The sequence below is a fragment of the Anopheles coluzzii genome, chromosome 2 (genome assembly GCF_943734685.1).
Source record: "Anopheles coluzzii chromosome 2, AcolN3, whole genome shotgun sequence".
Classification (NCBI taxonomy): Eukaryota; Metazoa; Arthropoda; class Insecta; order Diptera; family Culicidae; genus Anopheles; species Anopheles coluzzii.
In genome coordinates, this window is record NC_064670.1 from 49,810,520 (window position 1) to 49,834,105 (window position 23,586).

The following is a 23,586-nucleotide window of genomic DNA, read 5'->3' on the forward strand; positions in this document are numbered from 1 at the left end:
AAATTATTTAAAACAGAACTGAACTAGAATCTTCACAGAAAGGAACTCAACGAATAAACAAATGTTTTATGGAATATGTTTTCTTAGCTAAAGTTTTTTTTTGTTTTAAGATGTTGCAACAATTATTAAACAAAAAAACTATTACTAAAATTATGTTAAATACCAAATAGGGTTTTTATTTATCTCGTATATTCACGGTGCGTATGCAATGATTTTTCAATTTGTGTCAATTGATTGATTTTGGCCGGTTTGGTGGTACACTCGCACGACTCATCATGCCCTTCATGGGTTCAAGCCTCGAGTGAACCGTGTCCCCATACATAAGACTGACTATGCTGCTATCGGTAATCAATAAGACACTGAATGCCAAGCCTAATGGAAAAGACAGGCCTTGACCTTGACCGACAACGGTTGTTGTGCCAAAGTAGAAGAATAATTAATTTTGTTGCAATGAAATTATCATTTTATTCATTAGTAGCACAAAAATGTGGTCGGCTAAATATGCCTGTATTGCATGTTGCATGCCTTCGGTACAATGTTGGCACAAAACAGTATCTTGTTCATTTTATTCGAACCTAAGTTCGAGAGGATGGCACTAACATCCTAGGTTCGGAGTTGTCATCATTAGTTAGTACTTACCACAAAGAAACGATACAGAAAGGAGACAGATACCTCTGAAGACTGTGTCTTGTAAACAACTCAGATTACAATTTTTCCTCGTTAACTGAAGAGAAACGTTAAACTCTTTTAGAGCATCGCTGTTTGTTGTGTGCAGTAGGGAATACGTAAAGGCCGGGCTACATTGATCGTACTCTCTGGTGTAATTTTAATTTTCACTAGCGCATCTGGCGGCGGCTGGAGGAAGCTTTTTTTGGTCGTCGGGGGAATGGTCGTGCCGGATCTCAAATTTAAGTTGTTTTTTCATCGTTTTTTGATGCGAAAATGGCTGAAATACTTGCACAACATATTTATCTATCAATTACAAAGCTTTTCCAGTCCAGTTGAGGTAAAAAAACATGGAAAAATAACGTATTTTCTGGAGCGGCTCCAAATTGTTTAGCAAAATGCTTCTGTCAGCCGCCGCCAGATGCGCTAGTGAAAATCAAAATTACGCGTGCGAGTACGATCAATGTAGCCCGGCCTTAACACTGACCTTCCGAAATACTGCTACGACTTAAGTCGATCAGCAAACCTATGCACAGTTAAAGAGGTGTTGGTGACAGGAAACCGTGGTGTTAGTTGAATTGTTTACCGAACTTCTTCACTTCGCCTCACCGTGAAGGACAAAAACCAGAGCAAAGCACAGTAAAGAGAGCGAAATAAGCTAGTCACGGTAATGCGTGCCGCTATTTTTCTCACCAAAGCCCCTTCTCACTGGCATTATTCTTTATTATTATCGTGCGATACAGTCAGCTGGTGGGTCGTTGTTTTGATTCGTTGTTGTTTTCCTGAAGTTTTTTGTTGTACCATAGCTGATAAAACCGACGCAGGTACGCACGGCCCTTATTAGGCAAGCAACAGGCTTGCTGTGTATGGTATAACAGGCAGTGATAAAAATAAATTAATCTTCGACGTAATAGCGCACCGCTTCGTGGCGTAAAATATTGATAGTATTAATTGGTTATCTAATATATCAGCGGCTGGCGCTGGTAAAGGACAGGTCGATCAGATTGTTTGGCCAGCATATGATTTATTATCACGTTCGTAAAGAGTGGATCTTTTATTGGTCGTTTTGCGTGGGAAATGGCATATTAATTTAAGAATAGCTGTGTTGGCCAGAGAGCCATTTTCCATAATAACGTGAATTCTGTCACGGCAAAGGTGTGTTTAGAAGAAAATAATGTTGATAGTATCTTTGGATGTATAAAAATATATTTACCGATTTGGAGCATTTGATTATTGATTGCTGTTTATTAAATATAATCTTTCTTTTATTACCTTTGGTTAAAATGTTGTGTATTTATTTGTTACGATTTGTTTTTAAGGGGAAATGAACATAAATCATGTACGCATTTGCAAGTAATCACATGTTTTATTCGAAATATGTACAATTTTTATGAAAACGGGTTCATTTTTAGTTAAAGTTTTTTCCTAGGTAACATAAATTATGCTACTAGCTTGTATTAATTTAAAACAAGGATAAAGATTTCTACAGTTAGAACTTTTGAACATAAAAAACAAAAATCAAGTTCTTGGCTTAAAAAAAATAATTTCCATTGGTTTAAAATCCTTTCGTTTCCACACGTGCGAGCCTTGATTTGCGTGTCTTTCTAGAACTTTTAGGGACAGCTTTTCTGGGGCAGGTTCCTCTGGACGATGTATTGCATCTCATCGTGAGCCCTTCTTGCGTAAACTGATAACGGAAGCAATTTCAGTGCACGACCATTAAATCCGTCGTTCCTTCCGTGTGGGATGTTCTTTTTTCGCGGACGGTGTGCTGTTCCAACGTTGTCATCAGTCTAAACAGAATTTTATGAGCACAATACCAATGATGCTAATGATGCCGATTTCGTTCGTGATGGCGAGTGAGGAAGGGACCGTAATCAGTGCCATCAGTGACAGTGAGCCTAGGCAGTGTAGGTGAAAGAGACAAAATAAAACGAATCAGGTTATGTGGCTCACGTATTTGTTTCCGGCATGGACCGGGGAAGCAATGGGAGAAAGAATAAATATGTTTATTTGCTTGAAATTTGAATGCGTGAGCTCCTACTTGTCATAGCCTGGCAGTGTAATACAATGTACGTGTATAGATGAACAGTAGAAAAGAAATGCTAGCCGCAAATAAGTTCTTGCCACGAGCAAAATGATTGTGTTTTAAAAGATAAATTTAAAATATAATATTTATCTGGCAGTATTTATATTTGATGATTTTGATTTAATTTTTTCTACAAAAGTTTTAAAAAAATTCTTACATAAATTTTGGTATCAATCAACAGTTTTTATTTAAATAATCAAAAACAGTATTCGAGTTACGGACAACGATAAATTTAAATCCATTTGCCTTTATACGCCTAAAGATATGCAATCCATTATGGTTATTTCAATACGTATCACAAAGTCGCCTAAATGTATGCAAAAGGCTAAATTTCTCTGGCCACAGTAACAGACAACTGTAGGCTACGGGCGTACAACGAGCAGAATTGTTTTATTCGAAATAGAAGAAAAGGATGTGTGAATGATTTTTACAAGAAAATTCAAAAAGAATCATGCGGGTCGGGAGGTCAAAATATCATCATAAATTTAATAACAAGCCAATGGACATAAGACAGCTGTGCAAAGGAACTTATAAATTCTGTGTGTAGTTTTGTTTCAGCAGACGCACTGGTATTGGGTATAAGAAGTTCGCTCGATGCAAAGGGAAAGGATGATAATCTAAGTGAGATGTACACACCATGCAGTCGGCTGGCGGCACTGGTCGTGGTGACCTTGCCCATCGACGCTACCTCGGTCCGCTCCGTCGTCTCCACCGGCACCGTTTCGAAGGTGTAGAGCGCCCGAAAGCCGGTCCCATCCAGACGATCGTTCGATACCATCGTAATGCGAAAGAAACGACCGTCCGAGCGTACCACTAGCTCGCGCCAGCTACCACAGTACATCGCGTACTTGCGATCGCGCGTGACAAAATTAGAAAACTCCACGTAATCGCTGGCTGTGTCCTCGTCGCAGCTGAAAGAGAAAGCGTATTGCAGGGAACGGAATCAGGTTGTTGAACGACTCATCTTCGCCCGCTCTTTTTCCTTTCGTTTGCGGCGGCCGACTGCTCATGGGGGTGTGAGTGTGTGTGTTGACAATGAACTGTTGCAAACAAAACTTACGGTCGTATTCCTTCGATGTCGAAGTACGTGAAGCGCACGTGGACGAAATCGTTGGGCCCACCGTGAAATAGATAGTTACAGATGATGTTTCTGTTCACAGGAAAACCGACAAAGCGATTAGAAAAAACGAGATAGTTAGCCGTTGAATTAAAGCTCTTGCTGTTCATATACTTATACTATTTTAACTGCGCAATAGCGTGTTAGCTCGTTCCGTACCCGAATAAGGTTAAACCAAAAATGGACCATGACGAGCATAATGAAGGAATTCGGCAAAGATGACAGCTGCCATTAACTCTGCCAGTACGCAGCACGCATGAATGACAGCGTATTTGCTGCGCTAACTCGTATACTAGCGATCGTTTTGCCCAAAAATAGACGGTCCATGCAAATCTCTATGGTACAAAGACCATAAACAACGCGCAGCACTAACCTTGGATAGGCTCCGGGAAAGTTGGGTGACTGGATCCATCCCTGGCTGGTGACGTTCCGGAAGTAGTGAAAGGTGCATTCGGACTGATTCGGTTGAAAGCCATTTGGAATGCCAAAATCTGTAGCCATCCTCGTCCCCAAAACAGTGACGGCCGCGTTGGATCGAGATATGCGGCGTGAAACAAATGGGTATGGATATTGAATTTTAGGTAAATCATTAATCATGCGGTCCCTGTGCGGTGGCGTAACTACGCACTTGTGAGAAAGAAAAAGTCCCCCGTAAATCCCTTGTTTTCCGTGTTGTTGTAACTACTGCGCAGCTCCAACAGTAGCCTCGATCCGTCGGACAGTATCGGCTTGGGGAGCGTGTCACCGCAAAGCGTCTCCACGAGCTCCTCGCGACCGTTAACGATGTAGTAAACCTGCAAAATAGATTGACATCGATTTATAAGGCGGGGAGAGAGGCACGTATACGTTTGGCAAGTACGGTGAGGTGAAGCTTGTTTGGGACGTAAAATTGATCCAATTTGTTACTGGGGCATATATTTGGCGTCGCTCGAAAGGAGTCCCGTATGGGCCGTTTTCTGTAAAAAATGGTTTTTGTAATTGGCCAATATGGATGCAATGCGAAAGTTTAATTAAAAATCCTATATGAATGCATTGCCATGACGCTTGAGCAGGAAAGGGTCAAGCATAATGGTGATGAATTATTTTGTTTGATGTTGTTTTTAATAATAATACTTAATCAACCCTTTATGAGATTTCCCATGGTTGGCACAACAAATCCGAGTGGAGAGCGATGCTTTAAATAGGTAGGAAAATAAGATAAAAAATGGTCGTATCGTATGTACAACATATTTTAATAATCGAGTGGACTTGTTTTCTTTGAGCTATTCTTTCCAGGGGCGGAATAAGCACTACGCAAATTAAGCGTCCGCGTGGTACCCCGAGGACAAGAGGGGTCCCGTAAAAAGGAACCAATCCACCACTGACAAGTAAATTTGCCTCTCAATCCTTCTCTAGTTTAGAATTACTTACACAACTTCTCCTTTTAACCTTCAGAAAGGTCTACATTCGTGTGACCGCTTAGGGCCATCACCCGTGTTATTCCGCCACTGATTCTACTGGGAATGCTATTTTTTTTTGTTTTAAATGTTTTATTTAAAACGTGCATAGGTTCTAATTAACATTAATATTTACAATGAACAACGCAGAACTTCTATGTCAATCACAGCATCATTGTTTCCAATGATGTGGATGACATAGTTCGCAAACAAACTTAGGATATGACTGCGTTTACCTGCACTAATGCCATTTAGTACAGGCAAACGCAACAAACCGAACAATAACGTTGACGAAGACGGACACCCTGAAATTACAACGCTAATTCACTGGTGCAGAATCTGCCAAACATCAGCAACTCTTCTGCAGCCAGCGAATTTGTGTTCCAGGGTGTCTATTGTAGGACAAAACGAACATGACGGAGATGGGACGCGGTTCATTCGATGCAGCAGCTCTCCATGGCTGATCTTGCCGTTTACCAGCAAGAAGAGCGTGCTGCGTTGAAGGGACGATAAACAGAAACGATGAATATTGCGCCAGATTAGCCGCCAATTCACTGACGGATTTTCCAAGGCTACCTTCGGCTCAAGTAGCACTTCCGTCAGTGTTTGGCGAATCCAGCGTGTCGTGATGGTGTCTGATGGTGTATTTATAATATCTTTAAAGATAATTCTTAACATTCTTTTGAATAAGGCTATTGTAAAAAATCAAATCAATTTCATGTGTAGACTGTTTCAGAGGAAGACATATACAATTTTCCAAAATCATAATAAGATTAGTGAACTTAAAGTAAATAGTAAATATTCATAGTAACGAATTAATGAATTCTAGTTTTTCAAGCAATGCAGTCAACTGTCATTCCAGAAATTATGCTCGAGACGAACAACTCGTACGGATTAATAACAACCCTCATCGGTTCAAGCCTAGAATGGATCGACTCCCCCATCCCGTAGCAAGGACTAACTGACTATCTGGCTGCACGGTACTAATAAGTATCGAAAGCCTGTATAGGACGGGATGACCACGTAGGTCGTTACGCCAAATAGAAGAAAGTTCGGCAAGTTATAGTATACGTTAAATAAAATTATTTTCCTCTTTTAAATAATATTCCTCACTTACAAAGAACCTTAACATTTTTATGTTGTGAATAATTCCGTTTGTTTTGAAATATTTTCTGAAAAATCCGAACGCTTTCCATGCATTCGGCGCACCTCTAGCAGTCGTTTATTTAGGTAAAAGCTTCCGTTATTCTGTGTAACGTTTCCATTTTTTCATTACATTTACATCACCAGCAAACAACAGTTTAAATGAACAAAATATGCTCTCAACAACCATTACAGTGTCAATTGCTGATTTTTTTTCAAAGAAAGTGGGGACAAGAACATATAGCATCCCTTAAGTAAGCATTCCCATCAACATCGAGGTGCAGAAAACAGGTAGTACTACCGAAAAACCTACACAAAACTTCCAAAGCTACTGGCGGGGCAATGAATTATACAGTAAACTTTTCCCAGCATCACGTTGCGTTGCAAGCGTGCCGTAAATAATGAAGGTTAAAATCACTCGTTTGCTTACCCCATACGCACGCCTACAGACGCGGCAGTCGGACCGTTTATCTTCAACCACCACGAGCACGACACGATTTGGAACCAAGGTGTATTGCACACTGACGGTGCGGATGAAGTTTATCATCAAAACCCACAAAACCGATCCTGTCCTTTCCGTGTCCCCGGGCTAGAACCGTCGTCCCAAAACACCGGCCTTACACATTCCCTTGCTGCTGGGCTGATGTGTCACGCCTTTTGAAATTAAATGAAATTGACTGAACCCACCGCCCAGCATCCCGGGAAACCGATTGGAGGGTGTGTTCGAGACAGTGTTCGTTCGAATGTGGGAAGCGCAATCCGGACGGAAGGATGTGTAAGTGAAAATTAATTACCATTAGGATATCCGTGTCACCGCATTCGGTCGGCCCGAACGTCGACGGAAGACGAAACTCCGAAAAGATGATCTGTGGAAAGAAATTGCGATCCGGGGAAGGGATTAGATAGGCAATAAAGGAGAAAAAAAAACGGACTCAACCAGCCAACCTCACCGAAGACAATGGCGCGATGGAGTCGAGCAGTGGTTGAGAAAGGATTGTCGCAAGGCTGTGTTGCGGCTTACCTGAACACGTTCCGCTCCATCGCCGACAAACTCGTACAGCTGGCACAGGCTCGATGGAAACAGGCCGGAATGTTTCGAATGGGACGGTGCGATGCTACCGTTCCGGATGCGGCTCGAGCTAAACACCACCCGATTACAGCCTCCAGTCCCTGGTGGAGAGAAACCACGGCAGCAGATTAGAATTCAAGCATATAATGGACACAATCCTAGTGCGTTAGTGTCAGATTTTGCCTTCCAATGAGAAACGGCCAGCCGGTTTGTGTGGAGAACCATTGTGCTGCCGTTCCGAGGCACGAGCTTGTGTGAAAATTGATTTGCTTAGAAGATATGAAGCATCGGGCACCAGGCGCATCCATGGCTGTAACACGAGGCCGTTTTAGAAGTAGAAGAACGCCGTCGCAAACGAGGCCGGAGTGGATATGTTGCTTTTAATTCGGTTAGCGAGGCCGCTCTAAATTGTTTGCCTGAAGGATTTCATCAATGGCAGTGGCTAGAGTTTCGGGGGCCGTACCAAAAGAAGGGCGCGTTGTGCGCTCTACAAGGTAACCTATTTTGTGTTACCGACGATAATCGTCGGATTAAAATTGAACCCAACGATAAAGAGAATGTAGAACGTGCTCACAATGTTTCGGAATAGAATCAACCGAATCCAACCACATTGCCAACCGATCATGTAACCCTAGCAGGGAAGGGAAAGGAAACAGGATGCTAAAAATATAGGAGATCGTATTTATTTTTTGGCATTTTTACACCACCTCTCCCACCCGACATCGTCGACACCCGCCATATCCTGCTCCGTTTTGCACTGAGTCGAGCGACTAATCGAGAGTGTTGTTATCGTTGTTAGCAAAGAGCGAGATAAGCAAGATCGGTGATGGGGCGGGAATTGGGAACCGTGGAGCAGCATTCGCGGGAGAGATGCTGATGACGGATGACAATGAAATAAACAAAAGCCCTATTTTTAGCGGTCATGAACATCAAACCGCAGATAATAGTATGATCGTGTCTAGCGTGTGTATGTTGTTGGGCGTTTTGGTTTTCCCTTTTGTTGTTACACGTTTGGTGATCGTCTGTTTGCGTCACGATCCATACCGTTCGTCCGTGAACCATAAATAGAAAACCATTCATCCAACACGGTGGAAGGATATGAAGCATCGATCCATGTGTCATATTGTGTTGATTTGCAGACCCTTTATTTGGCATTAGTTGTGCAAGGTAAATGAAACCGTTTCGCGGCAGTTGCATCAAGGGCAAGTCTAATTGGATCGTTCTAGCGGTGCTTTGAACTTCACATTGGATCAATCGAACGGTCCAAGCAAGCCCAAGAAGCCGGCGGCAACGAAAGGGGAAAGAAGCAGTCTCGCTTTCCCAGAGGATCGTTGTTTGCCATCGATCGATCGAGTGCCACGTGCGATATTTTTAAATGTGCATTCGATCCCCTTCCCTTTGTGGAGCGGGGCTTTCACATTCCATTTGGGGGTTAGCTACCGCCTCCTCCCTCCGATCACGGTCCAATCACCGCCAATGGATGTTGCGTCCTGTCCGTTCGATTCGACGATGACGTTCGCGACCGAACCGCCACTGCGCCATCAGCCACGAAACACACGACGTAGCATAAACGCAACCAGCAGCAATAGCAACATCGCCAAAAAGTAAGACTCGGTTCGGGTTCGGTTCTTTCTTCTCTTGGGGCTGGCGCGCTCGCCTCGCTCGGAACCGAGTGATCATTGTTTCGGTTTGCGCATTTGCCGCATTAGAGCGTTAGAGTGGGAGCGAGATCGTTTCACCACCGGGGCACAAAGAGTGTTGCCCTGTGCGGTGCAGGATAGAGAAGGAAAGAAGTGTTGCCCGTTGCTCCCGGTGCCCTGCTCCCCCCCCCCCCCCCCCCCCCCCTTGAGCATCGGGGACACTCTGGTCTACTAGCTGCGCTGGTTATTAAACCCTCACCAGTATCAGTCCTATCAGTCTTGAGTTATCTCGCACCACGAACAGTTGGCTATCCCGCAGCAGCTGCCTACTGAGTATTCTGTAAGCTTGCTAATTCTGTTTTGCACTTCTGCACTGATCATCGTGATACGTTTGCCGCTTGCATTTTGTTTCCACAACGCCACAGGAGAGCAGAACTGGCTGGGAGAACGTACCAAAAGGGAAATTCATATTGATATTGTGTGAAAGTGATTGAAGGATTGTGATAACGGGGTAATCTACTTTGATACCGAGTGCGATGCGGCACAGGTAGTGTTGAATAATTTTTGACAGTGATATGGTGCTCCGGGGGGCTGAAAAAGATTCCTCCCGAAACGGATGGAGTTGAAAGGGACAATGGCACACATTGGAAGGCTCTCGAACTGGAGCGTCATTTTAGTGACTGTGTTGTGATCTCGTTTTAACGCCGAAACATGGGGAGACATTGGTGCTTAATCCGATTCTGTTGGCCGTTTGTTGAATGACTGACAGGGATTGTGTTGACATTTGAAGTAGAGACGGAACGCAAAAGCACGCATGCAGAAGCTACAAAAATGTATTTTATTTTGCAAGTGTGATTATTTTTAATCGGTGTATCCAGCGCTCCATGGCACACGTTTCGTTTGGCATAGGGCTTGTGGTGATTAAAGCTTCCAGAACGGTTCGTTGCATGCATGGTTGGACAGGGCATGGATTTCATTTGTGGAGTGCAGAATATTTCCACCTTTCGTTTAGTGTCTCACCGTGGCAAGATGGGCTGCCAATGGGGGAAGCAAGGCATAATTATGGTTGATTTATTAGCACTGCTTTGCTCATTATGGCGAGCAATAAACGAGAAAATGCACACAAAAAACAAAGCCACAGCGAAAACGCAAACAATTAAGCTAATCGCTTATCGATACGTCCCGACTGGCGGGAGATAATGTGAACTCGTACTCATAGGCCACTGGGCGCCCTCACCAGGGTTGGTGCGGGCAGACGCAAACTCGAGCCATTCGGGAGGTGCTAAAAATAATTACCCACTTCGCACAGGGAGTGCGTTCGGGTGGCAATGTTTGCAACCCGCTCTTGCGTAAAAAACTGCCCCTATTTGCCCCATTCTCTCGCCTGCCTTCCACCCGGAGAAGCCTTTTGCTTGCTTGCGTATCGCTCGCCGCCGGGACAAATATTGTTCTCTTTGCTTGCGCAAGCCGCGCAAACTGCGAGCAAGATTATCCGCGCTCGATCTTGACTTACCGCTTCCCAGCTTTTGCGTGAGCCGGCTCTTGAGCACAGCATCTGCTGCCGACAGTCGGTGGGACGATTTATGAGAACAGCTCTAAGCCGGGCCGCGGAAAAACCACTTGTTCCGCGTCTCGCACGGTTGCAACTGTTTATTTTTCCCTCTGCGCACTGCGGTGCGGGAATAATGTGTCTTGCTCAGCACCTTTTTTGCTGGCCACTCGCCGAGTGACACTCTGCGACGTGTTGCGCTCGGAACAAGTAGACGAGGTCCTGTGGACACACATTTAAATCGTAGGGGGGGTAGAGCATAAAAATAATTCCTTCGCATCTTTTTCGACCCGCGATGAGCGTAGAACTTCGATTCGGCTGTCCCACGATGGGTGGTGGGGATGGAAGGTGTGGCAAGGTGTAGGGGGGAGGTACTGCAAGCCGCTGCGTTTGCGATTCCTCTTCCCGGCAGCGCGAACTACTCTGGGTGAAAAATATGTTTATTTTTGCTCGCTACTCGTTATTTCCCCATCATGCACAGACGCTGTTGTGAGTGTGTGAGAAAAGGTAGGAAAAGCTAGGGTGGTAAATACACACAGACAATGCCACACACCTTCACCTCCATTAGCCTCGGTTGTTTCCTTTCGAATTGTTGTGAACCGTTTACGTGATTTTGCCAATCTTTTGGCGGACCAGCTGGCGTGCGTCTGCGTCCTTCGCCAGTAGGCCAGCGGACCGTCGGAAAGGCAAGCACCAGAAAAATGCTTATTCGAAAATGTAATAACGGTCCCTGCTCAATTTGCACGCCATTCTGGTGGCTCTATCATTTCCCTTGTCGCACCATCGCACGGTGACATCGCAGTCAAACTGAAACTGCACCGGGAGCACATTTTCCGTGCTTTTCGTTTTGCTGTAGCTTTTTTATTGGTTTTTCTTATCACACAAAACGGTGGAAAGGAAGTTCGTCGCGCCGAAGCAAGGAAAGGGAGGGAAGTGAAATGGGATCTTCTGCAAGTGATTCATCAGTCGGTAGTAAAAACTGGCTCTCGGCGCTTACCGAGCGCTACGACTCGGTCAACCGGCGGACGGGTAGCATATTTTTAAAAATAGTTTCCCTTTCATCAAACTACACCCCATGCCCTCGTACCACACACGGTACGACAATAATTGGCCCACCAGACCTTCTGGCCTTTCGGGCGGGTCCACTTGGGGCCAAATTGTGCAATGCGAAAAATGTTTTCTACAAGCCGTGCATCTCGCAGCCCGCGCCGCAGTTTGATGCAACGAATGCGTTTCCCTTCCTTGCGACTCGAGGAGCCGCCACGGGCGTTTGCGATGCGTGCACCAAAAGGTCCGCGACACCGATACATTCTTCAACTGTGTGGGGAGGGTAAGGTGAATGCTTTGCCCGCTCTGTGGCAACATTCCTCGAACGTCGGACCGTCGTACGAGCAGGGCAGGGGATCAATTACTCCCCAAAGGGTCTCTGTACGAGAAGCTAGAAAAAAAAGCAGCAAGGTAGAGGAGCAGCAACACTGTCGGTATTGTGGGTGAAATATTTCACCCAAACAGAAAATAAAAGCGCCAATTTATGGAAGTACCATTGGTGTTTGGTTGTAAATATTGCCGGAGCGGAAGATACGGTTCCAACCGAGCATATGTTCATGTATCATCCTTTTTTTGTGCGCCTCTCTGCGCTCTTTCCCAGCATTCCACCGTGTTTGGGATTGTAAAAAGTTTTGCTCCAGCATGCCTTTGCCATTTTTCCGTTTGCTGTTTCAAATGGACAGCAACGCAAATGGGCCATGGTTCAACTGGATTGCACCCTCTCTAGTGTGTGGCGCATAATTATCACATTTTCCTTTTCGTAGAGTGTTGTAACGGAGCGAAGTTACAAAACATTCACCGACCATTTGGACGTAAATGGGGAGGCATTAAAAAGCTACAATTACAATCTCGCTACCGATGACCGAGAGATGCCGGTACGATTCTCTTGCCAGTGTTTGAGCTTTATAATTTATTTCCCAGAATTTACATCGGATGTTTTCCCCCCTTGCTATCGAGCCGGTCGGAACTGTTTCGCCAGAAAGTGGGTAAATGGTTGAACGTATTTCTGTGGAACGTTTACCCAATCCGGTATGCTTTCCGTTTAAACGCACGGTTGGCACATAGATCATACATAAATTGTAAAATTATGGTCGGTGTTATGAACCAATTAGGACAACTCAGCCGACCAAATGGTGTGGAAACAATGGGCAAATGAATCAAATGCTGTTTTTGGCAACGCTCGTTTCACTACAGCTACAACTTTAACGCTTACTTATCGCACGGAATTTCAATTAAAACTTTCAGACCAACCTCAACAAAAACCAAATCAACCGAAGATGTTCAAGTCGCACCTGGAAATGATCGGAAGCTACGAGCCCATCAGCAAGAAGGCTCGCTTCTTCAACACCTACCTTAAGTCGCTCAAGGGTAAGTAGCGGAGTTGTCAGCTCCCTCGCTGATCTGTCCTTTGAGCATCGTTTACTAACTGTCGGTGCCCGCGCATTGCTCTAAACACAGGCTCCCAGGACATCATGGCCAAGGAGAAGCGCAGCTACAGCTCGTCCTTCGAATCGCAGAGCATCTACAGTGACTCGAAATTCGCCTGCGAAAGAGTCAAGTCGCCCGGCTACCACTACAACCCGGTCAGCAAGGACACCTATGGCGTTACGCCGAGAAAGATCAATGCACGCGACTTCACCGTAAGTATCGGTAGCAGGGGTGGCCTACTTGGGCAGCTCGTTATCATTTTGGGGGTCACATTCATTAGCGCGACAGCGAATTCATGCGGGAAGGTGTCCATCACACAAAAATAGCCGGGATCTTGGCGGCTTTCGCTCGCGCAGTAAGCTAGAACTAGGGAGTTATCGTGCGGGATCGTCTGAAACCACCGCTACACACACGCTCGCGAAGGAATGCGTTCAAGGTGATAAAAATAAGTTCAACACATTTGAGTGGGATTTTATTTTTATCAGCAATACATGCACACACACTGAATCAGTTCTGACTGCTTGAGGTACTGTGCCCGAAGAATGTGAGGTGTCGGCAAAGGTTTGCAATACATCTTTTAAAATTGGTGCTCGATGACGAACGTACACAGGGGAAGAGGAAAAGAGGGCGAGCTCAGTCGACTTGTCATTCAAAATTGTGAAAAATGATCTTTGCCAGAGTTTCATTGGCAGAGCAAGATCAAGTTCTAGCACCACTGAGAGTTTGTTTTCTCGCTGGGTGGGCGTTAGTTGGGAGTGTTTAAGGGAAGATCATGTTCAATCGAAAGTTGTTGCTGGGTGATACGATCGCGTGGGAGCTATTACTCATGTATATACACACATTGTTAGACTTTTAGCCGCTGTCATGTTCATTCTGCAAACTTTCCCACAATAATAGCATCAATTAATTTTCCGTTTTTCCTCTCTCGTTTTCGTTCTGTCTTTTCTGTTTCGATCAACATCTACGGCTTGGACCTTGGTATCCGTTACGCGGGATGGAGCAGCGCTAAACATCGTGTAGCAATAATATCTTTTTGTCTTAATGTGTCCCTAAGTTCTTGAACACCACAGAAGAAGAGAAAAAACAACACCTAACCTACACATACACACACACATACACATCTACCACTGTAATGATATAGATTTTAGCCTTCGAAATGACAGAGAAAAGACAACTCATAAGGCAGTAACACTACAGACATGCAACACCGGTACAGACACCGCCAAAAGGAAAAAGGAAAACGCGAAATCGCTAGATGATAATTAGTGAGCATGCAGGGTTTTGTAGGCAGCTCCTCTTGAGCCAACACAGCAGGCGGGCCAGCTCCTATTTCCTGCCGCGCCGGACATGACGCAAAACGTGACCCAGGCCCGTCAAAGTGCAGGCCACGGAAGGTAGAGCGTGATGGTCCACATAGACAAACACAACCACTTCGGCGATAACGGTCAGTGCTGTGACGGGGGTGCGATTCTATTTATGTTTCTCGAGAAAGTTGCAGAATTACGACGGGAGAGAAAACAAAGAAACGGCTCACATACATACACACATACATGCACACAAACTCTAACGCACTTGGACGGACGAACGGCAAACACACACTTCTTACGAACGCGATCAACTCAAGTGTATATTGCAAGAACATTGGTTTAGAGATGAAATTTCGACGATGACAACTGCACGGACTAACTATTTGCTTGCGAAACAACAGCAACGCCAATGATAACCAGCCGTGAGCGACGGTTTCCTCTCGATCGAACACCACCGTCGATCCCGATCGATCATCTGAACATGCGATGCACCGAAACTCCACCGACAGCGACGAGCTTCGGGGCAATTTTCCGAGCCACTTAAAATGGATGCGCACCGTACGATCATGTGTGGAGTGTGGACGAGGCCGGCAGGAGATCAACCCGAAAACGTGGCCAGCTACAGAGATAACTGACAGAGACAGACACCAGTGCCGACGAACCAGAGCGGAGCGCTACTATCACCGAAACTGATTGATTCATTCGACCAGCGGACGGATGCTGGGTAATGTTTGCGCGAGACCACCCCACCCCGCTAGGCAACACCCCACAACAAGACACTATATTTTTCTTTTCATTTACCATTATGTGTAAAATATTTTTCTTTTATTCGTAAAGTCAAGGCTGTATAAGTTATGAGAGCGAAATGAATGAAACAAACCAAAAAAAAAGTAATAAAATTCTCGAAACGAACCATTGCTTGTCCTTTGATTGCACGATGCTTTGGAGTGGAAAATGATCACGCTACTGTATCACGTTCTACATATGCTCATTAAGGTGTCATTTAGTGCGAACCATGGGTGCGATGATGAGCTTGTTCTTCGTGTTAGAGAATCATTAACATAATTTTTCTCCCGCCAAAGCACTCAAACCTGGGTATCGTTAATGAAATGCCGCTTCTTAAGATATAGGCTAAGTGTCACTACAACGGAAGCATTTCCGTTGCCCTTTCTATCGTTCCGTGTTCGCCCTTTCCCATCACAACTGCTGCAAGCAGGCAAAAAGTCTACTTTTCGCTGTTTACGTGTCCTTCATGTGTCATACGCTGGGTGAAGAGAGCAATTATTTTCCAGTACGCTTTAACGATGCTTGATGTTTGCCGGCAAGCAAACAGCTCCTGGATGCGTTTCAATCACGGTGACCGAGCCTGGCGTACAGAGACTGTGCGAAGGTTAGAACAAGAAAAAACATGGGAAAAAGTATTCGATCGTTGTAGACCAAGCAAACCGGATTCCATCTACACGTTTGCATCCACAGCATGGGACCGACCAATCGAAATGTCTTGAAGTAATCACTTTTACAAAGCATATTGCATATACTCGTACCCATACTTCACTCAACGGCAAAACTTTAAAGCTAAGCCTGTTGCTGGTGTGTAGTACAGCGGGACGAAAAGCACTTTCCAGCATCAAATATTCATAATGTCAATGTTTGCCAGCGAGCCAGAAATGAAGGTGGAAAGAAACTTCGGGCGAGTTGATACTCATGATGGCTGTATGATTTTTTTTTGCTTCTACTGCTACTTTCAGTTGATCGATTGCACGTCGAAACGTTTGCATGATGGTATTAAAGTGCTTTTTTTCTATAATCTCTATACCTGTGAATAGCAGGTTTATAAAGGGAAAAACTAGACTATGGTTTTAAAATTGGTCAAACAGTCGTTTGCTAATGGACGTCAGTTTTAATTTCAAATTTTGCGTTTCGATTTTACTTTTTGTGTCTTTAAATTATGCTAGAAAGTTCATACAAGATTGAATAGAGCAAACTAGAATCTTACCCAATTCCATTTAACCCATTTATTACATATACAACATAGAAGACCTGAGTCTAGTGGATCTTTCAACTGTTGTATGAAGTATATCTTTCAAGGAAAAAAAGAAAATATAATTTCATGTGTAAGATGAATGTAGACGTACAGTGATTCTTGACTGTCAAGAAAGAAAAATATTCGCATTGTGCTTGTTTGTTATTCCATATTGCTGTCAAAGTATGATTTTATACTCAAAACATCTAACTTTATAATCCACTCACCCAAACAACTTGAGTAGTATGATTCTTGTGATTGCTCCAGCTTTTCCAATAACGATGACAGTGTCGCGATAGTTTTCACTTTTCTTTTCATAGTATTATTATTGATTTTAGTCAAGGAAATGAGGAGGAGAATCCGAATAAAAGTATTTGAAAAAATAATATATTTATATATATGATGTCTACTCTGGTATCACATGAATCCATGAAAGATTGGAAAGAATATTTTTTAAATTATTAATCTCCTTAATTTTGTTTTGCCGGTCTGGTGGTACAGTCGTCAACTCGTACAACGTAACAACATGCCCGTCAAGTCCCGAATAGACCGTGCCCCGACAGCGGTTGTTGTGCCAAAGAAGAAGAAGAATCTCCTTAAATATATGATTTTGATTTACAAAAAATATTGCAAATGAACAATTAAACGAACAAAAATATTGTAATTTTTGCCGATAACCTGAATAACCAAATACGAATAAACAAATGTGCTGTGCAAATTTTATGAGTACAGGTGACCCTCGAGATACGATCCCCTAGAGTTACGACGATTCGCAGATACGACCATTTTGATTTTGACTGTTAAAAGCAGCCATTCATTAGAAATGTGTATTTTGTTTTTTAGTCGTATCTCTACGGTCATTTATATGTCAATTATAAGAACAAGTTTTTACTTCATTCTAAAAAGAATATTTATTTTAATTATCTTATCCTCAACTTGTTTTAGTGCATTTTTATCCCTATTGTTACGTTTACTCCATTATCTCCTGTAGTTGTCTCACTACCACTCCAGCTTATTTAAATTCTTGTTTTGTGAATTTCAGCACGGCAAAAATAATTGAAACAAATAAAGCTGATTTACACGGAAAGAAATTAAAAACCACCGTACCTCCACAATGCTTGGAAACATTAGCACCGGCGGCGAAAGTGGCACAAACCTCCGTAACAAAGCCATCAGCACGTGACTCATAATCTCAATGTTCATTTGTTTGCCGATCCATTGGGGTCACCAGAACCGATTAACCATTTTACACTCTCCAACTTCACTGTGTCACCGATTATCAGCGGAACCGGTGGAACACGACCTTTCCACCGGTACCGAGCAATCGAGGTGTACGAATGCGGTCGAGCATCGTAAACGATTAGGGCAATAAGGCGTCTCCCGACAGGATATTGTTCTGTTGGCGCGGTGGCTCCTGAGCGCTGGGAAATTGCTAAGGCGTGCAAAAGCTTTCCCCGTTTCCCGGCAAATGGCGCACAGGAAGCGGAAATTTGATAGCGCCCGCCGTGGGCGTGGTGGGTGATGAACGGAGTGGCGCTTGCAGAATTGTGTATGCGCCTCAGATGGGAAGGTTTTATTGAATTGCACTACTAACAGCATTACTATTGCCGGTAATAGGGTTCCTTCTCCCGGTGGAGGGCAAGTTCATTCGATCGTGGCGCTGATAATGGCAGCCAGACGGGAAATGAGTGCAGCCACGAGTTGCTGGTAGTGTATGTAATTTATTGATGAAATATCAAACGCTGCGTGAAAGCTGGCAAACATAATAATAGAAGCGACAGTTTTCATTTTAATGAGAGTGGTGTTGGTCAACAAAGAAATGAAAGAAGTCGTAAGTCGTCATGTGGTATATTTATTACAGGATCCTAGGAACTATTAGTTGGGTCTCGGTGTAATAATGTTGAAAAAATAACTTTATCCGGTATTACATTACCGTTACGTTCGCAAAGTTCGCAAGTGCGGCTTGCGAGCGACATGTGCTCTAGTTGCAGCATAGTATCGGAGAGAGCAGCTTCACGGTAACTAAAATTACAGAACCATGTCATGTTCTTTGATATTTCATGGAAGTACGTTGTTCGAAGAAGTTTCATTATGCCTGCCAACGTCAGCAAGTTGCAGCGAAAAGGTACAATCTTAAGAATGAAAACTCATGAAAATGTATGGAGAGCAAATAATCCACAAACTGTTAAACCTACTTTAACTTGAACTCAAGAATTGATACTTTAATGTCAACATACCCCGGCAAAGCGAGAATACATCCTTAACATTCGTTCGTGATTGATGGACATCGAAAGCAGAAGCAAAACTATCCGATCGTAAGGGGCAGCTAATGAAACCGTAATTACTTTCCATTTTTGTGGTTCGCCCAGAAAACGCTCTTCCGGTTCAGTTTTCTCGAGGGAATCTATGCTTCATGTCTCATGCGAACCTGTCGGCTAACGAAACCACCCAACCAAACGTTCACGTCCATCCCAACGGACATTGCCGGCGTGCAGAGCGAGGCCTAATCGAAGTTGGTGACAAACGATTGGATTGGTTTTTTGTGTATGTGTGTATGTGTGCCAGTTCTGAAGATGCTGTACTCTCTGCTGGACTGACCAGCTGATACGCGCTGCTCCATCTGTGCGACCCATCAGTGCGTTCACGAAAGAACACCAAGAGCACCACCAACAGCTACAGGGCAGGTCATTTCGATAAGTGATGCCAAAATGAGGGAAACGAAGCACCGACTCGTGCTTCGTGATGTCCTGTTTGTGTAAATCGATTATTTTCCAATAGCTTGCCTTGAGTGTGTGTATGTGTGTGTGTGTGTGTTTTTTTTTTGTTCGAAGCGTTTGCCCAAGTGGTTGGATCCAGCAGCAATCATTTGCTCGTTCGACTGACCATTGATGGGATGTTTGGGTGGGATGAGGATGTTCATGATTAGATTCTATCGCCGAATATCAATTCGGTATCATTTGGAATGCTATCTGTCCGACATCTATTGGCTCTTTCCGTCGAAAATCAAAGCAAAAATGCGATCAGTGTATGGAATTGAGCTCTCAGTTTTAATAAAGTGATCAACCCGATAAGCTACCGTGAGCCTACCACAGCGTGAGGGTAATTATTGTCCTACAAAGCGTAATATACAACGTTCGATAACAAAATAACCGCAAAGAGGAGGAGACCTTGAAGTGGATTAGAAATACACTAAGATTGTTTGATGTATCGTTTAGCGTGGTGCTGTTGCGTCACTGCTATCATCTTCGAATAGCTAAGACAAAGAGCTTCGAATCAATAGCAGTACGAATGTGCATTCCACATTCGCCAACCAGAGAGGATGGAGAACTTGTGCAAAAGCGTACTTCTAAGAAAACACTTCCGCAGTGCCAATTAATCTAGTTTGATAGTGAAAATTATGCAGTATTATCAATGCATTACTTGCGGCTTGCTTTGTGATGGCTGCGTAAAGGTAATCTGCCATTGGCTATTGCCATTTGACTGTGAGTAGCTTTGATTTGTGGCCTCCTTTGTTCGCAACGTCTTTGTACTAATACTCGAGCAAATTAACAAAATGGTTTATTGGCCCCAATTGTTCAACACATAAACATCAACTCTCATCAGGCGAATAATAGAAGCGACACTTTAATTCAAGCACATGCGTAAGGCATCGTTTAATGCAATACAACCCAAAAACATTCGCTTTATTCCAAACGCCCAAAGCGCCATCCCGCCATGTAATGATGTAATCTTTTGTGACACCTGTTAGAAAAGACAAGTGTAATGAACTTTCGTCGGTGGAAAACTTTACAACGATGACCGCCCGGATGCGGAAACGACGAAAGTTTTCTCCCGCCTTTAGCTACCGGAAAGGTGGTGAAGCGCTGTCTGAACGAACTTTCCCAACAGTCCCCCAGTTTCCTGTGTGCAGTTCCCGCTCTCTACCATTTAACATTCCCATCCAGGGTGAAGCAGGGTGTTCGCACGGGTTCTGTGTATGGTACGGATGCGTACGTATGAAGCGTGTGTTAAAAGTCAACAAATTATAACATTCACTGCCAGTAGCGCGAGACAAAAGGGTATACGTGGCTGCGGTTCGAGAGGTTGGCAAACAGAGTTTGTTGGGAGGGATTGTAAAATCGGTCTCGGTGGAAGATAATTAAGTGTGATAAAATAAATGGAATGCTAGCGGCGGGTATACATTTCATTCGTTGCCTTTCTTCTGAGTGAATACATTGCTACAGTGAAGTTGTGTGGGGATTTTGTCACCACAGATGTCTTTTTTGTGCAACGAAGCGGATGGATGCGTATTCATATTAAAAGGCGGAAAACGGTAGAGTATGCTATAAGAGGATGAAGGCATATATATTGAGATCCTGTTTTAACATATTCTCAAAAACAAATCGAAGTACTATTCACTGGAATCAATCAATAGTGTAGCATGGTTCAAAAAAATGCAATTTGTGGATTTAAAAACCAGCAGCGTAATTTCGGACTATGTAGTACAAGCAATAATTAGATACACCTTCCTTCAGAAATGGCATTATTAATGTGTAGAGCTAGCATTTAATACATTAAATTGCAAGCAAAATCAGGTTTTCGAACGATCCGTGGAATTTTACTGAATTTTGATAACTACACATGAAACTATAACAGTTATATAGATTCGAGGTATTTTCATATTTCTGAGATAAATATAGGGGACCTTTCTGTTTTAAGTTCGTAAGCTGAAATTTTAGCCTGTTAGCTGTTTGCATTGTATAGCAGTTTTCGAGCAGCTATCTAAGTGGGTATAATATACAGGTGGACTTATCCCAAGGTTTATGAATTTAGAAGGCTGATTTTTATCGCTTATGCTTCTGAATGAAGATGGTAACAGTGTTTAGTGTATTCGTCAAGCCTCCAGAAAGCTTGTTTGAACAAAAATTTTCACCCATCCTGTCAAAAGTGTTATTCCAATTTGGTTACAAAACGTGCTATGAGACCTCCTGAACTACATACACTTTGGTTCTGGATTCCATCACCAGCTCTCTTTAATGCACCTTGAGATAAATGTAAACACCGCCTTGTTTTGTCATTTTTCGAGCAGGTACTCGAATCTAATTCTAGCTTTGAAGCTAGAATAATCTAGACTGAAAATTGCAGGCTAGTTTTGTGTGTGGTTTTGTATGGAGTGTTTACATGATTTCAGCCTCCAACTGTCAAACTACATACAAAAAACTGGCTAGAATCGTGAAAGGTCCCATAATTATAAACTTTTATGTCTTTTATGTTTTATGGTTTTTATGTCTCTGATTACGATGGCCTCTCTGTTTAAGAATTTTTTATTTCTCATCTGATCAATGACCTTATTGGCTACGCTCGCAATTCATATGGTACTATGAAGCAGAGCAGTGCAAAACAATCCCCTTTCCTTTACTTCGTGATGGAATCGTGAATAAGTCTCGTGATCCTGTATAGGCTGTCATGAGTGTTCCAGATATTTATATTTTGATGCAATTTGGGTAAGATATTTTTTAAAATCTTTTATCAGTTAAAAGTGTTAACTTAAAACAATACACCGCAAATAGGTAATGATGATTTACCCACCCCTTCTTTTTCTTAATGGCGTAACGACGTACGCTGTCCTTACTACGGCGGGGCGGTCCATCTAAGGCATGAATCCACGACGGATGTTGTTAAGTCGAGCGTGTTGACGACTTTACCAAGGGACCGCCCGCCGTAAGCACCATAATTGGCGAAATAAAATGTTTCATATCTAAACGATCTTAGCTTTAATATCACTGTTAATAAGTGTACCACACTAAACATTGAAAATCTTTGGCGATTAAAGCAAAAATCCTTCGAAAGCATTGAACAAAGCAGTAGTGTCTGGTAGCATTGAAGTTCTTGAAAGACATTAAAATGTAGCACAAGGCTTTCGAGCAAAAGTTTTTACCACCCTCCCTACCCTACCCCTCCTCCTTCCTTCATAGCTCTCTCATGAGTATTCGCATGCTGCGAAGGCATTCGAGCAAGCAATAAAATACGGAAGTGCGAATAAACTGCCATTTTCTTAACCGAACACCGTTAGTGTCTCGCGAGATCTCCCCCTTGTGCGGGTAGAAAGCCCCGCACAGTGTGAGCATCATACTAAAGCAGACTAATCCCTATCGCGGTCGTAAAAGCCAGGAAACTGCGCATACGGGCTTACCTTTTAAGTGTGACCTTTCGCGCCCGCTGCCCGTGATCGTCGCACCAGCCGTGATCGGGCCGGTATAGTCGCTGGAAGATTTCCCCACCAAACCTCCAATCGCACCGATATTGTTCGGGAGAGCATTTCCTCCCTCACTGTCGCTGGTCGAGGTTGTGTGCTGTAGTGGCAGCAGTAGAATCAAGTGTAGCATGAAATTCGTCACCTTTACTAATTGATGAGTGTGTTCCATTATCAGTGCCGGGCGCCGGGTGTCACAACCAGCCAAAGTGTTTGTCGGAACGCTTGATTAGACGGAGCACGGGAATGTCGTATAGCGAGTGTCAAAGGAAAGAGTCAAGAGCGAAAGCCCTCCATTGGCTCCTGGGTTGGATAGCTTTATTCCTTGTGCCACTACTAATCAAGTCAGCTGTGGGGTTTGTCACTTGTTTAATGTTTAAGCGTCCGTGCTGTGCTGTGCTGCCGCTTGTTCACTTTTGGTTTACACTACGAAACATTTCCGTACGAATCCACGCACCAAGCGGTTGGGTTGGATAATTCCATTATCTTTCATATATTGCTGGATGAAGTGCGGAGTGCGGTTCTTTCAACTTTATATCCTGCTTGATTGTGGTTGGCAATGCTTATTCGTGCAGCGGTAAGCATCTTATCTAGCGAAAAGGGTTTGTAATGCAATGGAAGATTGCTAATATTGATTCATAATTGCATCTGCGTAGAGGAAGGAAATGAGATTGTTCCTATCAAAAGAACAAAAGAGTGCAGCGTTTGGCATTTTGACAATACAGTGAAAATAAAAAAAATCTCATTGATTACCTTCGAATATTACATTTTATCCCTTTCCATTTCGATTTGGTTTATGAAATGTACATGCTGTGCTTCAAAAATTACATAAAAAATAAC

General features: G+C 43.5%; 2 protein-coding genes across 2 annotated transcripts; one reads left to right on the forward strand and one right to left on the reverse strand.

Annotated features, from left to right (window-relative positions):
• Positions 1-1,136: 1,136 nt before the first annotated feature.
• LOC120950081 (suppressor of lurcher protein 1) lies at positions 1,137-23,137 on the reverse strand. Its single transcript, XM_049607375.1, has 8 exons — positions 22,687-23,137; positions 7,473-7,621; positions 7,246-7,317; positions 4,501-4,666; positions 4,246-4,363; positions 3,816-3,905; positions 3,392-3,666; positions 1,137-2,567 (listed from the first exon to the last, which is right to left on the reverse strand). Exons 1-8 carry the CDS (start codon positions 22,916-22,918, stop codon positions 2,455-2,457), a joined length of 1,215 nt encoding a protein of 404 aa, XP_049463332.1. The 5' UTR covers positions 22,919-23,137; the 3' UTR covers positions 1,137-2,454.
• On the forward strand, positions 9,390-15,403 carry LOC120950082 (uncharacterized). The gene is made up of 4 exons (XM_040367833.2): positions 9,390-9,500; positions 13,002-13,124; positions 13,215-13,396; positions 14,188-15,403. The coding sequence occupies exons 2-4, from the start codon at positions 13,034-13,036 to the stop codon at positions 14,191-14,193; spliced, it is 279 nt and encodes a 92-aa protein (XP_040223767.1). The 5' UTR covers positions 9,390-9,500; positions 13,002-13,033; the 3' UTR covers positions 14,194-15,403.
• Positions 23,138-23,586: the final 449 nt, after the last annotated feature.

Coding starts and splice junctions, on each gene's coding strand:
- LOC120950082 (XM_040367833.2), top strand. CDS start 13,034: ATGTTCAAGTCGCACCTGGAAATGATCGGAAGCTACGAGCCCATCAGC. Junction 13,125..13,214: donor CTACCTTAAGTCGCTCAAGG/GTAAGTAGCGGA, acceptor CTCTAAACACAG/GCTCCCAGGACATCATGGCC.
- LOC120950081 (XM_049607375.1), bottom strand. CDS start 22,918: ATGGAACACACTCATCAATTAGTAAAGGTGACGAATTTCATGCTACAC. Junction 7,622..22,686: donor CGAAAGGTCACACTTAAAAG/GTAAGCCCGTAT, acceptor TCTCTCCACCAG/GGACTGGAGGCTGTAATCGG. Junction 4,667..7,245: donor GTGACACGGATATCCTAATG/GTAATTAATTTT, acceptor TCTATTTTGCAG/GTTTACTACATCGTTAACGG.